Source organism: Triturus cristatus, chromosome 7 (assembly GCF_964204655.1).
Source record: "Triturus cristatus chromosome 7, aTriCri1.1, whole genome shotgun sequence".
NCBI lineage: Eukaryota > Metazoa > Chordata > Amphibia > Caudata > Salamandridae > Triturus > Triturus cristatus.
In genome coordinates, this window is record NC_140590.1 from 776,411,818 (window position 1) to 776,428,406 (window position 16,589).

Sequence of the window (16,589 nt, forward strand, 5' to 3'; positions counted from 1 at the left end):
CATAGAACTTTCACCGGCACCATTGCGACACTCCTCGTTTCCATATACAACATTGTTTCGCACATACTTAACTATACAACTAAAGAGATATTGTAGTTTGCACTGTCCCATATCGTATCAGTGACAAATACACCTGTCAGAGTTTCCCGCCTCCACACATTCAATATCTCCATATCAAACAACAGTGACCATTATATATCTATTCTTCGTATAGCAGAGGAGTAGGACTTCTCCGTTCGCTTTCACATACACAACTCTCCTGATTCCAGAGGGGCAGTCATCAGATCAAGTCGTCCAGATTTCAGGTCATTCATCAGTTTCTGGTCTGTCCATAGGTCAGGGCTCTGCACCTGTTCATTCCACGATGCCCCTCAGCCAGGATGCCATATGCGGGGCACAGAGAGACAGCCAGTGTATTGCTTCTGCTTACCCAGCATTAGGGCCAAAGACACAAACCTGCGTTGAGTTTCGAGTGTTAGGGACTAGGAATAGCTCTAATAGATGCCTCTATTCTGATAGTCGTCAGTCGCCTCACTGCTTGCACCACCTCTCGCCAACAGTCAATAAGGTTTCAGAAAGTCCATGCCATATGTATGAAATGTGCGTCCTCTACTCCACATCTGGGCCAGGCACAGAATCTTGTAATGGACATTTTGTATAAACGTGATGGGGTGTAGTACACAAGGTGTAAAACACATGGAAGTGCGTCCGCTCGAACTGGCGTTAATGGAAATGTCTTGTACCAAGAAATAGGCTCTCTTCCATTCCCTGTCTGAGACTAGCTTCAGGACCTCTCTGTCCCACTTGCTGCCGGCTCGTAGCGCGATTTGCTTCCTACCAGCTTTCAAGGCCCTGTATAGACAGGACACCACGTGTCAACCAGGGGACTCCTCTAATAGGATCTCTAGAGTAATGGATGAACTAGGTGTGTCCGGAAGTCCACACATATCTCCCGGGATGGGTTTCGGATATTGACTCACATCCAAGCCACAGTACTCACAAGCTATCTCAAATGTAAGCCATGAGTCAGAGGGTTACAAGTCCACCACAGTGTGAGACTTCCCCTCTCTCCACTTGGTCAAGGGCATTACTTTCTCTTTGTTAGCGAATGGTTTCAACCACCAAAATCGCAATGCTCTAGCCGACGTTTCAAAATCGATATAATTGGCCTTTCCTAAGCCTGCTCCACCTGCGGCACTGTCTGTGGTACCGTTTCTGATAGAGGCCTACTCATCATAAGATATAGATGTAGAGGCGAAGTGTCGAAGTTAATAATAATAAACAATCTTTATTCGGCATGTAAAAATACCATAAAAGACACACTATATCAAAGAGGAAAAGGTTACAGGTACGAGTTTAAAAAAAACAATTCATCAATCTGAGTTCTGCATGATACCATTTCAATAAATAAGTAAAAAATGTACACATCACATATGACCTATCCCTCACCCGTCTAATTCATCTTCAAACTAGGCTTTGTCCTGTAGCACACCATGATTAAAAAGTTACCAAATAGAAAAGTAAAAAAAAAAAAAAAAACATTTTTGAAACTGTATAAAAGAATGGCAAGCGGGAAATCTATGGCCTTCCGCTGCCCCTGGTGATCCGTAATTTCGATGCAGCCCTTAAAAAATTAGTATAAAAGCATCTGGGGCCAATAACAAGGCCACCCCACACTTGTTTAAATCTGGCTTTCTTTTATATATACAAATCCCTCATTCCCTCTCACATATAGAGCCATCCTGCTGGCCCACCACTCTTGTATCATCTGGGGTATCTTGTGAGGAGTCCCTGTGGGTAGATGGGGCTGTGGTTGGCCTGTGTTTATTTCCTATGGCTCCCGGTCTATCAGGGGGTCTAGTGTTGGACTGGTCCCACATCTCCAGCCAGTCCCACATTTCATCCTAGGTTGTGAAAAAGTGCGTTTTACCCTCACAACACACCTTGGGTTTTGATGGCAAAAGTAACATACATTTAACATTCATAACTCATAATATCTGCTTAGCTGCTGTCCAATGTCTACATAGTGTTTGTACTCTCCAGATATAATCTGGGAATATACCGATCCAGAGGTCCACATATTTTGGATCTTCATGTCACCGGGCCCACTGAAGTACAGCATCTCTGTCCCCATAGTTCCGGAACTGTGCTATGAGGGTGCTGAAGCATCAAAAGCGGGCGGGGGTTGTCAGGGGTAGCAGTAGCGCTAGGGTTCTGTGTGACATCTCTTTCATCAAAATGGCAGATAGGCTGTTGGGATTCCATACAGTACGGAGCCAGTGTTCCAAACGCAAGCTCCCCCTCCGCATGCTCCAGGATGCCCACAAATCGAAGTTTGTTACATCGCAATTGTCCCCAGCACCTTCAGTGTATGTGTCATAGATATGCAATTGTTCAGAGAGGATACGAACCTTTGATTTCAGTTAAATTATTTTGGTGGTCAGAGTCTCTACAGAGTTCTCAGTTTGAAGGGACATATAGTTAGCTTTACATAGATCAGCGTGCAGGAGGTTGGCCTCGATGGACATGGCATTGATCTTATTTTCCAGTAGTAGCCGGAATCTGTCAATTGAAGCTAGGATCTGGACACTGGAGGAGTCCTCTACGCCACAAACCCCGTCCCTCCCCCTGGGATTCCCCGGGGCCCAGCAGTGAGTCCAAGCCCCTGGATCCATCTACAAACTGCTCTGTGCGAGTTTGTTGAGATGTCTTCGCAGGACTATCTCTTCCCATTGCTGCTGTTGTGCTGGTTGAAGCAGTGATGTTATGCCGTGTGGGGTCATTGTAGCCCAATGACTGTGACAGCTTGGCTAACAGCAATATATGTGGTGGGACCTTGTGCCTCAGAGATTTGACCAATGGAGGGTCACAGATACAACAGCAAAGTCAGCCTTACGACCCTTCCCCCATGACCTTCTCACCTCCAAATTTGGGAGGGGAGGTCTGTCTCGCTCAGTGTGGGACATGGAACTGCCTCTGCAAAACAGAGAACATGGATGTAGCTACACAGTTGGGGGAGACCACATCACAAATATCCTACAGAGGAAGGTGTCTCGGTAGCAAGGAGAAAGCAAGAAGTCTATCCAGTTCAGCTTTGCAGACTTCCCCTCCAGCTGGGGATGTTTGCAGGGCGCCAAGCGGCCAAGCTGTCCCCTAGCGTAACCCACAGGCAGTAATTCCTCCCCTTCACTCCGAGGGAGGCCTTCAATTAGCCGGCCGAGTACACCACGGCCGGGCTGGGGCATCATTAACTGTCCACGTCACAGCCATTCCCCAGGTGACTAAATGTACTGAGATCTCGCTGCACGGCTGTGGGGGCTTTTCCATGTCTGCTCCAGTACAGAGCTGAAGGCCTAGCTCACCGTATTCAGTTAGGATGACCAGAGGCCTCTTCACTCACGTCGCTCGTGTGATCCGGTCAACCTTCTGCACCCCAGAGGAAATGGTCCTCTGCTTTCCCTGTGGGGCAGACCTTGTTTGTAATCCTGTTTGAGGTGTGTCTCTTAGGGCTACCCTGGTCGACTACGGACGCCAGGCTCCACCACATTGTGTCCGCACAAGGAACGGTCCCTTGAACACAACCTTCGTCCTCTATGCACCGGGCAAGTAGGACTCTCTCTGCCACCTCTATTAGCGCAGTCCCTCCAGGGCCCAGCACAGTCCAGCTCCTGGACGTTCCGTGGGCTGCGGGTGGGCTGCTTTCTTGGATCCAGCCAAGGCGGCCGGAAATCTGCACTGTCATTCCTTGACTTTCTCCCCACAATCAACGCGGCTGGGCTCAGTTTATAATGGGAAAAGGTCGTTCAGGTGTAAGGGGAAGCCATTTTGAACTCCGGAGTTCAGTCTGGCTGCAGGATCATTATGGATTCATTGGGGTAAACGTGAGTCGTCTAGATTTACTGTGTGTGCTCGGCCACGCAGCCTGGCCAAATCCCTGTTTTAAGGGTCAGTTACCTTAAAGAATGGTTGTGCAGGGGCTTGAAAGTCATGTACATTTATAAAGCAAGAACAAAATTGAGGTCCACCTGAGGCACATCAAAAAGTGCAGGAGGGAACATATATGTGAGCCTTTTCAAGAAATGCATCAGAACTGTGACTTAATTATGCTTGTCGCACTGGTATATACAAAAAGGCATGATGACAAATAATCTTTAATGTTGCCCACATCAAGGCCTTGCTGGGTGAAAGAGGACAAACAGCAGAAAGTTTAGCCTGCATCAGATAGACTCAACAGTCCTAACGCCAAGCCACAAACTTTGTCCAACTTCCAAAGTAGATCGACTTCATGGATGGATTGTGAGCAGCCAGGATGACATTCACTACTTCATCAGGCAGATCAAATCGCTCAGCTGGCTCTGATGAATATTCAAGTATGGAGGTGTAGGCTGTGGAATTTTGAGTGCAGGATGGCCCTGGTGTTGCAAGGGCTTGTCCTTCGGCAGAGGTAGATGGATCAGGGGCGAGATACTCAGATTCAGCACTTCAGACCTGTACCAGACACTTGAAGCCGAATCATGGGCTCTCATGATGAGCGGAGCCTGGTGTACCCTGACATTCTTAAGAACCTGGGAAAGCAGTATCAGAGATGAAAATGTGTAAAGTAGACCAAAGTCACACTATAGAAAACACACACATTCCAGGAAACCTTGTGGCAGAAAATCTAGTGTGCAAAAAGCTAGACAATGAGCATTCTGGGACAGCAAAAACGATATAGCCAAGGTGTACTCCTGGGTAGAAGCACCTTGAACCACCATCAGGTGCAGATGCCACTACTGGTTAGCTAGATAGCGATTGCTGAGCTCATCTGCCAGGGCATTCAGGCACCCTGTCAGATGGTGGACACTTAAAGAAACCTCCTAAATGTCTGTCCAGCGTTGCAATCCCTGTGCTTAGTGACATTGCACGCATGACCCCTAACGGGCCTGTTTGTTGAAGTACCACATGGTAGTCGTGTGATTTGTTAGAACTTGCACAGGACTGCCCCTAGTTAAAGACAGAAACGCCCTGAGAGCCAGCCGGATGGATTGCCAGACTAGAAAATTGATTTGATACCCAGCTCCAGCAGAGACCAGAGGCCCCTAATCTCTACCTTGTCCAGGCTCCATCCCAAGCAGAGGGTCTCTTTATCTTGTTCAGGTGTCCTTCCCACTCCCCAAAACTCTCCCAAGCCTAGAGTAGAAACATCTGTCACGACTGTGAGCTCTGGATGGGATACACACTTTATAATGCAGCTGTGCAGACAATGAAGCATCACTAAAACACAAACGTGAGCCAGCTGTATAGCCCAGTTGTGCGTTTACCCTTCTCTCTAGCACAGCTTAGCACGTACCAATTGTACAAGAGCCAGCAAAGAAAGAACTGTACATCACAGTGCTATACTCAGAAGGGCAGGGGTACAACATCGCCCTGCATGAAACAGCATGCAGCAAGTAATTGTAATGGACAGATGTTCAACACAGTCAGGCCCAGAACCATTTGCACAACATCACTACAGGAATGATTTCTAAAATACAGCTATGTATAGACCCAACTATATAGCACAACAGTTCCCAGACCAAACAAAGCAATACTGCGATTGCCTCTTTGTGCCACAAAACACAGTGGTGACATGTAAATTGCAAAGCAAAGAGCTCACATTACATTCAGGGCTATCCTGGGCTACACAGGAGATGACCAGCGCATGTCAAATTAGACAAAGGTTCTGGAGACCTCCAGTAATGCATCATTCACCAAGTTAGGTAAGCACAGAGTACTCCCAGAAAAGCTATGGTACGGCGCTCAGAGCTAGCCAACAAACTAAGACATGCTGAAAAGTTCCTGGCAGCAGAGTTTTTGTCCTCCACAATCAGCAGTGAAACACAGAGTATATGTTTTTATCTATTTCGTGGGAAAAGCGACACAAACAACAGAGTGAGATGGGGTCTCAAATAATGTTTTCCCTTACCTTAGTTCCACCCCACATGCAGTAATCACCTGGAACTGACATGCACACATGATGGAAGCCTTAAATCATCGGAAGAGTCTGTACTGACCACGTCTCAGAGCTGCAAGGTTGCAGTAAATCAGGTAAGTAACACCACTAAACACACTCACTCACTGAGGCTCGTCCTTATCTAGCTGTTCCTGAAAGAGCCATAGGGCAACATTTTTGCAGATTCAGGAAGTATTAGTGTGACTTTCACAAAAGATTCCTTTAAACCCCAGGGTTCCATATGGTCCACTGTCACCTTCAACATATACATGGAGCCGTGTGAAGCTCTACTCACAGGTAACAGCATCAAGATTCACCAATATACAGATGATTCACAACTCTACTTGAAAATCTCCTCTGCTTTAGTCATCCACTGCATTAAATACTGCTCACCCTGGATGCCAATCTCACCCTCAAAGATCACATTGCCAAACAACAAAGATAGTCTGTTACCAGCTCTCCCTCTTCTAAAGAAAGTCAAACCATTTTTCCAAAAAGTATCTTCAGAACTGCTGTTCAAGCCCTTGAGCACTTGCATCTGTTTGGTGGTAATACCCTACTCCAAGGCCTCCCAGACATTGCAGGAAGTCTCCTCCTGGGCTGGAAAAAATATGATCCTGATGGAACTTCATTGATTCCTCTTGCTAACCTGTATCATCTTCAAAACCAGCAGACACATTTTTACAAAGCTATCAAGGTGTATCTTAGCACGCCAACAGTTTAAGACTGCAGATTAAGAAGTGTAGAAAAGACTGCAGACCAAGATGTGTAAATAAGAAAAATATAAGAGAGGAATCATTTTCCATATATGTACAGCGAATCTGAAATAACATCCCCATATCCATTTGGACTGCCCAAAAGCGGCTTCAATTTAGGAAAAAGTTGAAGGCTCAACTCTTTAAAAACACTAGATCACAAAGCATTAACCATCCACAATTCAGCTTTCTCTCCTCTTATTCATTGACTTTAAACTTGTTTTTGACCGTGTACAGTGCTCCAATGCTTTTTGGCTAGGTATGCACCATAGAAATACTATATGCAGACTGCGCGGGGTCACTGCACCTCAAAACAAGGAGGTTTTTACTACCGAAGTGGGATATTGGAGGGCCAATATGAGCCCATTTACCCTTGCTTGGATTAGGACATATAATGCCTTGCCTACACTACTACTCAAGTCTGGCCGCACACACTATTTTTGCTTTGTGTTCTGTCGTAATACCACTCTACATGGTTCAAGTGTTACTGAATGTGGCATTACTATAAGATGTAATACTAGTATTAACTCATGCTTTCCCAGTTACAAATTGAACCTGTTCAGAGTGCGGAGAATTTGAGAGCAGAAATGGCATGGAATTCAGCAAAAAACAAGCAGTTAAAAGCCTGATAGTAGTGGGTCTCGCATGTTATTCCCCCTTCCATGCTTGGTTGTTAAATGGGGTGGTAAATACTACTCAGTAATGGTAACATGGCCTGGTATTACTACCCCATTTTACCAGGTACTGGTAATGAGGGTCATAGTGTTTTGCCATACAATAGTTTGGCTAGTCCAAAGGGTCCCTTGCGTTGCCATGTGGGATCTCGTAGTGAGCACAGACGTACCTGTGAGGGTCCAGGTTTGCGACAGGTGACAGCGTGCCGGAAGGCAAGGTCCCAAGTATTTTTAGCTTATGTACTTGAGGAGGGGGGGTAGCGATTATTTTAAAGGATTCTTGGGACATAGCTTCCTCAGTGCTATCGAATATGGACATGATTGAGGGCCTAAATTTTACCATCAAGACTACCCCTACAACCTCCTTTGCAGGTCTGTTGGTATATAGACCTCCAGATTGCCTACCGAATATACACCTGGAACTTTGGCAATTATATTCCACAGAAATCTCTTTTGTTCTCTAATTTTACTGCATTAGGGGACTTTAATCTGCATGTAAACGATCCCACCTGTGTTCAGGCAATACAGGTGGTTTCCTCGCTCGACGGCGCTAATTTGCCCCAACATGTTAAACTTCCTACTCACAAAGCAGGGCATACCTTTGATCTGATATTTTCCAATATCCCGTCTCTGAAAACGGAAGATCCGATTCAGTTGGCTTGGTCTGACCATTGTCGAATTCCTTTTTCCTTTAGCCTGGCAAAACCCAATATGCTGGAAAGTTTTCGATACTTTTTGAAGAGAAACTGGAAGAAGTTGACGGCTGAGTGCTTAGACCCAGTTTTGGTGGCTAGCCAACCGCCACTATCTATGGATCCTAATGCAGATACTTTGGCCTTACATAATTGGATTGCTGCTGCAGTAGAGTCCACAGCCCCGGCCAGAGTCACTAAATCTATGAGGAAATCGCTCTCAGCCCCATGGTTCTCAGAGTCGCTTAGGACAATGAAGAGCAGGTGCAAGCGCCTGGAGCGACAGTGGAGGGCGGACTATGATACAACTGCTAAAATGACATATAAGAAATCTTTGAAAGAAATGTATAAATTGATGAAGGAGGCTGGGAGAGATTACATAGCCAAGTGTCTTGATAACACCGATAAACCAGGAAAGGTCATTTTCAAGGTGGTCAATTCCTTCCTCAAACCTCGTAAACTGGTGATTGACGCCCAGCCCTCTGTGGCACTGTATGAGAGAATCTCCGACTTTTTTGATAACAAAATTTGTAAGGTCTATAATTCCTTTTCAGATGTAACTGAAACGGTCAAATCAGACGTGATGGTAAGGAAAGCACCCGTGCCTATCTTTTCTGAATTTACACCTATCTCTCAGAAGGAGGCACTGGATGGGATCCAGGGATGCGATCCAGGGATGCAAGTCAGGCTCGCCGGAGTACCTGTGCTCACCTAAACTGTGGAAAGAGTTGGCACATTCCATCATTTATGTGTTGTCCAAAATATGTAATACTTCTCTTACCTCCGGCATCTTCCCTGACTTATGGAAGCTCACCCCTCTCCTTCCCCTTAAGAAGAAACACAATGTTGATTCAGGGGAACTGAATAATTACAGACCTATTTCTCTGCTGCCAGCACCAGCAAAAATGCTAGAAAAGGTAGTGCAGCGACAATTGGGCAATTTTATCGAGAGCCACAATATCCTGCACGACACCCAATCCGGTTTCCGTGCTGGCTTTAGCACAGAGACAGCGCTATTAGAGGTGGCGGATTCAGTAAAGATGGCATTGGATTCAGGGGCATCAGCTATGCTGGTGCTCCTGGATCTTTCAGCGGTATTTGATACGGTAGACCACTCAATACTGGTTCAACGTCTTTTGGACATTGGGGTTAAGGGTACAGCCCTGGTTTGGCTGAAGTCTTTCCTCCAAAAGCGTACACAAAGGGTGGCTTTACAACCGCATCAGTCCAACCGCAAGCACTTATGGTGCGGGGTGCCGCAAGGGTCGGCCCTAAGCCCTTTGTTGTTCAACATATATCTGGCCCCATTATGCTCTTTGATAGCCAACTGGGGCGTGGAGGCAATTTCCTACGCCGATGACACCCAGTTGGTTTTTCCTTTTAATGATTAGTCCACAGATTCTGTTAAGAGCTTTAAGGGCTGTTTAAAAGATATTGCATGCTGGATGAACAACAACAAACTTAAGCTGAATGCCGATAAAACGGAAGTGATGTTCTTTGGTAAAAACCAGCCCCCTGCTGCAAACCTTTGGTGGCAGGTGGAAATGGGTTCACCACCCGCTCCAGCTGGCAGTGCCAAAAATTTGGGAGTAAAGTGGCTGGCTGATTTATTCTTTTCGGCCCAAATTCAGCAGGTAACAGCTGCCAGTTTCGGCAGCTTGAGAAACTTGCAAACATTTATACATCTGCTGCCAGAGAACTGCCGTTGGATCGTAGTCCATGCCACAGTAACTTCCCGCCTGGACTACGCGAACGGCCTCTAATTAGGCCTACCGGCTTACCTTGTTAAGAAACTTCAAATTGTTCAAAATGTGGGTGCAAGATTTATCAGACATGTTCCATTTCGGCAGCATATCTCTCCGCATATTAGGGAACTACATTGGCTCCTGGTAGCCAACAGAATCAAATTTATGGCCTTAATCCTAGCTTTTCGGGAAATCCATGGAACGTGCCCCAGCTATTTGAAACAGAGGCTAGGTGTCTACATGCAGACTCGCTCACTGACGTCCAATTCCCAGAAACTGCTTTGCATCCTACGAGTTAAGAAAGCCCGTTTGGGTGGCAGATCTTTCATGCTCGGAGCGTCCATGTTATGGAACTCCCTGCTTAATGCCTTGCGCCAGATTGCTTCTGAAACGCAATTCAGGAAGGCAGCAAAAACATGGCTTTTTAACCTAGATTATTCTCCTGTGATCCTTGGTCGCTGCGTGTCTCTCGCATGCCACTTGTTGCTATGGCGCCGGGACACCTCTTTGGAGGTAGCTGTTCACACTCTATAAATGGCTGTATTATTATTATTATTATATGGCAACTGAAAGTACAGAGTAACAGCAAAGAAGATCTCCTGCTCAATGCCACTTTAGAAACATGTTTACCTTTGTGATGCTACAAAACCATTAGTGTAATACATTGACTCAGGAGGGAGCTATTCTAAACCAGATGGGGGACTCGCCGCTCTCCAAAGTCATTACTGCCGGCGGCCATATTGAGTGAAGGGTTTTTCTGCCTCTGGCGTAGTCCTAAACTTTCACTGGAATTAAACATGTCCCTAGAGAGATTACTTTTTAGCTCTGGCTTGAAAGGACAGCTGAGACAAACATAGTGAAAAAACATGTCAGACCAGGACACCTAATAGATGGACTACATGAGGACAAGAGGGAGAGGCACAGAAGACGCAGGGAGATAAATAACACAAGAACAAAAGAAGAATGGGAATTTATGAGGGAGGGTAGCATATGCTGAAGAGTAACACATCAGGGACAGGAACATATGAGAGGTAAATGAGACAGGATGCAGTGATAATGCGGGAAAGAGACACATGATACAGGTGGCACCATGACCTACCACAGAATCCTGCCTGCATAAATGAGACACATTGCATGAATGGCGGATACTTGGTCTCTGAACTTAAAGCAGTGCCTGCAACAGATCACAGTTTCCTCATAACCCTGGTTGAAACCTACCTTGCTCAGTAGTGTCTCTACTACTGAGGATGGAAGGACTTGAGCCCATTTCTAATATCTGCCAGATATCCTGGAGTGCTTCCTCTTCTCCAGACCATGACTTCTTAGATGGATGGGTTGGCACTTGTTCCATCTTGCTGGGAGGTGGGGAGCGCCTCAAGTTATGTGCTGTGTTCTCCTTAATCACCATAGATCTATTTTTCTGAGATGAAGTCTGCAGATGGCGCTGCTGTGAACAGGAAAATCAGAAGAGTTTCTAAGTAATTAATAGCAAACAGAGATGATATAGCAGTCTCTTTATTCATTCTTTCATTCATTTGCTTGTTTAGAGAATGGTCAGAAGATGTTAATGTTAGTTTAAGGGAACTGTAACTGGCACAGATCAATTCTCCAAGAGAACTTACATTGGCATAGAATACCACAATAATACTCATAAGTGAGACGTATGCCCCAGTCAGTGGAATAACCTTTGCAGAAATCGAGGAAAACCACAGTTAATAAATGACAAGTTATGGAAGAACTCTCCCACTCACTGAATTACATCTAGATAACGGTCTGAATGTTTGTGAGACATAATAAATACCAAAACAGTTCCCATACCTTAGACTATAAAATATTCAGTCAAAAATGCAGATACAAAAGCAAATAAGTGGCAAATACAGGTGTGATAATTTTGAAACAAGACAAAAAGATTGCAACAAACACAAAACACAAATTTAGGACGTTTTTTTTTTTTCTTCAAAAAACCCCTTTCCAGAAGCCTAGGCTTAAATGAACCAGTTACCTACCTTTGGTAATGCATTATCTGGCAGAAACTATTTAGCCCCATATTCTTTACCTTAGAATTATCCCTGTGCATCAGACTGGATCTGAACATTCTTGAGCAGCACCCTTGAGCGCCGGTGGTGCAGTTGTTCCATCATTTTTCGTCCATCGTACCACCTCAGTTTGGACTCAGCCATATGCAAATTATCCTCATAGGAATAGTTCAGCCCAAACTGCCAGGCCTGGCAGGTCCTCCCTGACCTGGAACACAAGCTGCTTAGGACTGGCTTCACACTATTTAGGGCTCTTCAGCCAGTTATAGCTTGGCTCCAGTGGCACTGTGAGCCGGGGACTCACGTTTGGGCATACCTGGCGCCCTTAGGGCGTCAAATGCATAAACAAAAAGGTGCTAGATGGAATGCTTGAATTGATCTCAGCCACTGGCAATCGCTCAGGGTCGCATCCCAATCCATCATATTTTGCCCACCATGCTACCTCAGTTTGGACACAGCCATTAGCAAATCAGCTTTGAACCTGTTCGTCATGTGTACAGTCCAGCCTGAATTGACAGGCCAGGTCCCTGAACCGGAACAAAAACAACCTAAATCCGGTTTCACCCTAGTTAGTGCTCTTCAGCGACATATAGCTTGTTTCCAGTAGGACAGTGACCCATGACCTACATCTGGTGCACTTAGGGCATCAAATGCAAAATCAATGTGATGGATGGAAAGCTTGAATTAATCTCAGTCACTGGCAAGCCCTTGGGCCACATCCCAATCCATTGTTTTTATTTTTATACTTTCTTTATTGGCATTTCAAAAAACAGGAAACCAAAAATACAAACAGCTTAGCCAGTTGAAGCTTGAGAGCACCCGCACCCTACTCCCCTGATGCCACTGGAGAACCCCTTCCCTCATGCTGGCGTGTGCACGCTTACTCCAGAAATGGACTCCATATGTCCTTACCCGGGATGTCGATTGCATCAACTCCCAGAAGGTGGATAGTTGTGTATGTTATGTTATGTTATTGAGTTTTATATAGCGCGGCAATTACCCGGAGGTGTCCTGGCGCTTGTCTAAAAAATCCTGAGGGCCCTAAGCCAAGGGCCATGAAAGAGTGAATGGACCGGAATTAATCCTTACGGAACAGCCAGGTCTTAAGCTCCCTTCTGAATGACAGAAGATCCGTCATGGTCCTAAGATACGGAGGGAGTTCATTCCAGGCTTTGGCGGCCCCGTAGATAAAGCTCTTGCCTCCCCAGCGGGCTTTCCTGATACGTGGGACTTGAGCCAGATTGGCTTCTTTGTATCGAAGGCTTCTACCCGGCACATACCAATGTAATTTGTCCTTTAGAAATTTTGGGCCTAAGCCGTGCAGTGCCTTGAAGGTCAAGGTCAACGCCTTGAACTGGATACGGCTGTTAACAGGAATCCAGTGCAGGGCTTTTCTTCCCAAGGACGCCGAGGCGAATCTAGAGGTGCCCGTAAGAAGACGGACTGCGGCATTCTGCAGAATCTGGAGTTTACCCAGTGCCCTGCATTGTGCATTTAAATACAGCCCATTGCAATAATCCAGCCTGGCAAGTACCAACCCCCTGACCACCATGTGTCTGCTGTCCTGGGGTAGCAGGGGTAGCACTTTCCTCAGCATCCTAATGGTGTACATGGTTTTGGTTGTCACCTCCTTGATATGATAGTCTAAGGTTAATCTATCATCAAGGATTATGCCGAGGTTTTTTGCTTTTACAGCCGGAACTGGAAGCGTGCCCATAGAGTCAGGCCAGCAGGCCGGGGTCCAAAAATTAGAGATATTTCCAAACAAAATAACTTCTGTTTTGTGTGAATTCAATTTAAGGCAGTTCTTTGCCATCCAGCTCCCTACAGCTAGCATACATTCCCGTAGACGGCTTTCTGTGTCAATCTCCCCCCCCTGGAGTCAGAGAGACCACAATTTGGGTATCGGCTGCGTAGGATGTGATGCCAAATCCATAGGCGCTAATAACCGGTGCCAGAGCACTTACATAAATATTAAAAAGGGTGGGGCTAAGTGATGACCCCTGAGGGACACCACAAGGAGTGGAGAAAGGAGTAGACTGGAATTCCCCCAAGGTAACCACTTGTTTCCTGTCAGTGAGGAAGGATCTGATAAGGTCCCAGGCTTTTCCGCCAATACCACATGTTTTTAGACGATTCAGAAGTATCGAGTGGTGGACCGTATCAAATGCTGCCGACAAGTCGAGCAGGATCCACGCCGCTTTCCCTCCTTGATCCACTGCCTCTCTGATTTCTTCTGTAGCTTTAATCAAGGCGGACTCCGTACTGTGACCTGGCCTAAAGCCATATTGCGTAGGGTCAAATGCTTGGGTATCAGCCAGGAAGAGGCTGAGTTGCCTATTCATGAATTTTTCGACCAGCTTAGCAGGAAGAGGAAGTCTGGCAATCGGGCGAAAGCTGTTGGGGTCATTTGTTGGGAGATTAGTTTTTTTAGAAGAGGTAGGATTGAAGCAAGTTTCCACTGTCTAGGAAAGAGGCCAGTTTCGAACATAAGATTAAATATGCTGGTGAGCATAGCTCCTATCGGGCCGGAGGCCAGTTTCGCCACCCTGCTGGGGCAGGGATCAAAAGGGGAGCCTGAATTAATTTCCATCAGGCCTTTTTGAGTGTCAAAAATAGGGATTGACCGGAATTTATCAAAGGTTGGGCCGATAGCAACCTCTGTCCTAGGACCTTCCTTCCACAACTCCAGAGAGCCGGTACATCCATCGCTAAAGACCTCAAAAATACATTCCACTTTTGTCAAAAAGAACTTGGCCAGATCTTCTCATAGTTGTTGGCTAGGTAAAACCGGACTTGGCTTAGGCGAAGCCAACAACGCAACTGTCTTAAACAGTTCTTTTGCAGTGTTTTGGGATTCTAAAATCTGGGCTGCAAAATATGTTTGTTTTGCTGATGCAATAACATGTTTATAAGTTTGTAGACTCTTTTTATATGCTTTGCGCTCGGCCTCGTTGTAATTGCTCCTCCAGGCACGTTCAAGTTTCTTACAATGTGCCTTTTGAGTTCTAAGTTCCTGCGAGTACCATGGGGCGGAAGGCTGTGCTCTCTTAGGCCGTAGTATTTTGGATGGAGCTAGACTATCACATGCGCGTTGCAGCCAGCCTGTATAATATTGACAAGCGCTATCCACGTCATCCAGCGTACCGTTCGTTGGAGAAGATAGCATCTTGTTAAGGGAGAGTTCCTCCACCCTATTCCAGGCTCGGATTTTTATATAGTTTTTTCGGCTAACGGTTTCCTTGTCAAGAATGTATGGCTGAAGGTTACGTCTTGGACCCAAGCCTCCACGGAGGGGACACCCCTCCTCCCCAATGTATGGCTACTCTGCGTTTAGCGAAAAGCAATAACATAGCGTGTAGTTTGCTGTCTCCAACATACCCCAATAATCCAAGTATCAGGTCTGGGTCAACTGCCTTGACAATTTTATCATGTACTGTGGTGAAAATCTTAGACCAAAAGGATGTCAATCGGGGACAGCTCCTTGCCATATGTAGGAATGTTGCTAAAGCATAGCCACATCTCCAGCAGCGGTCATCCGCCCTGACCCCCATGCGATGTAGCTGGGATGGAGACCTATAAAATCTTCAGAGATATTTAAAAATTAATTTAACATACTTTATAGTTAGGGGATAGAGCCGTGAGTTGGCTGTAGCAAAAGGCCCACTGCTCTTCCGTTATCTGGTTGTGCAATTCAGTATTCCAGTTCTGAAAGGCCTTGGGCTTCACCAGGGGAGCTGAGTTCTGCATGTTATTGTAAATGTGTTACAAAGCCTGCGAGGGGAGTCCGTTTTCAGCATGTTTTTGAGGGCAAGCAGTGTAGGAGGGGGACTTGGGAACGTATCGTGCATAGGCCTGCATGTAGCCCTGAGTTTATAATATAAGAACAGTTGCGAGAACAGCAATGCGCGACCATCCATGGGTTCTGGGGGGGACCTGAACACATCCTCGGGGTATAAATCAGCAAATGTATGCAATTCGACCTTTTTCGACGATGCTCTGCTCGCACCCTCACCCATGGTGGGTAACATGGGGTTATGTGGCAGGGGGATGGACGGGGCATACAGAATTCTGAGACAGGCTCTGTCCCGGAGTGCATCCCACACCCAACTCAAGGTTTCAACTGTGTCAATGCCCTCACGTGGTCGACGGTAGACCTGATATAGGGCCACCTGGAGGGGAACCGGCGCCGCGACATCCAGCTTCACAGCTGTGTGTGGCTGGAAAGGAGTGGGGTGCACCCAGAAATGCAGAAACTGGGCCTGCGCGCAAAAAGCATACAGTTGGATGGTTAGGAGTTCCCACGAGCCCCAAGCCTGTCGACCTGCCCAAATCATGGTTATTAGGAAGGAGTGGATTGAGTTGAAGAAAGCTTGCGTGAGAGGGATCGGGATGTTAACAAATAGATACAGCAGTTTAGGCAAAATTACAATCCATTGTTTTTAGCCCACCTTGCCACCTCAATTTAGATCGAGTCAAATACAAATCAGTCTTGAACCTGCTCCTTATAGAACCAAGCTATAACAGGCTGAAGAGCCCATAACAGGGGTGAAACCAGTCCTGGGCTGCTTCATGGCCATGGCAGACATGGCCTTGCAGTTCGGGCTGGATTGTTCCCATGAGGAATGGGGTCAAGCCTGACTTGTACATGGCTGTGGCCAAACTGACATGGCATAGTTGGCAAAAAACGATGGATTGGAATGTAGCCCTGGGCTA

The 16,589-nt window shown here is 46.3% G+C and overlaps 1 protein-coding gene across 1 annotated transcript in view; it reads right to left on the reverse strand.

The window, feature by feature from the left end:
* CCDC57 (coiled-coil domain containing 57) overlaps positions 1 to 16,589 on the reverse strand; it is a 742,721-nt gene that overhangs the window by 3,169 nt on the left and 722,963 nt on the right. Inside the window, exon 19 of the mRNA XM_085617570.1 lies at positions 11,056 to 11,284. Within this exon, the coding sequence (XP_085473696.1) occupies positions 11,056 to 11,284 (229 nt within the window). The remainder of the gene's footprint in view (positions 1 to 11,055; positions 11,285 to 16,589) is intronic.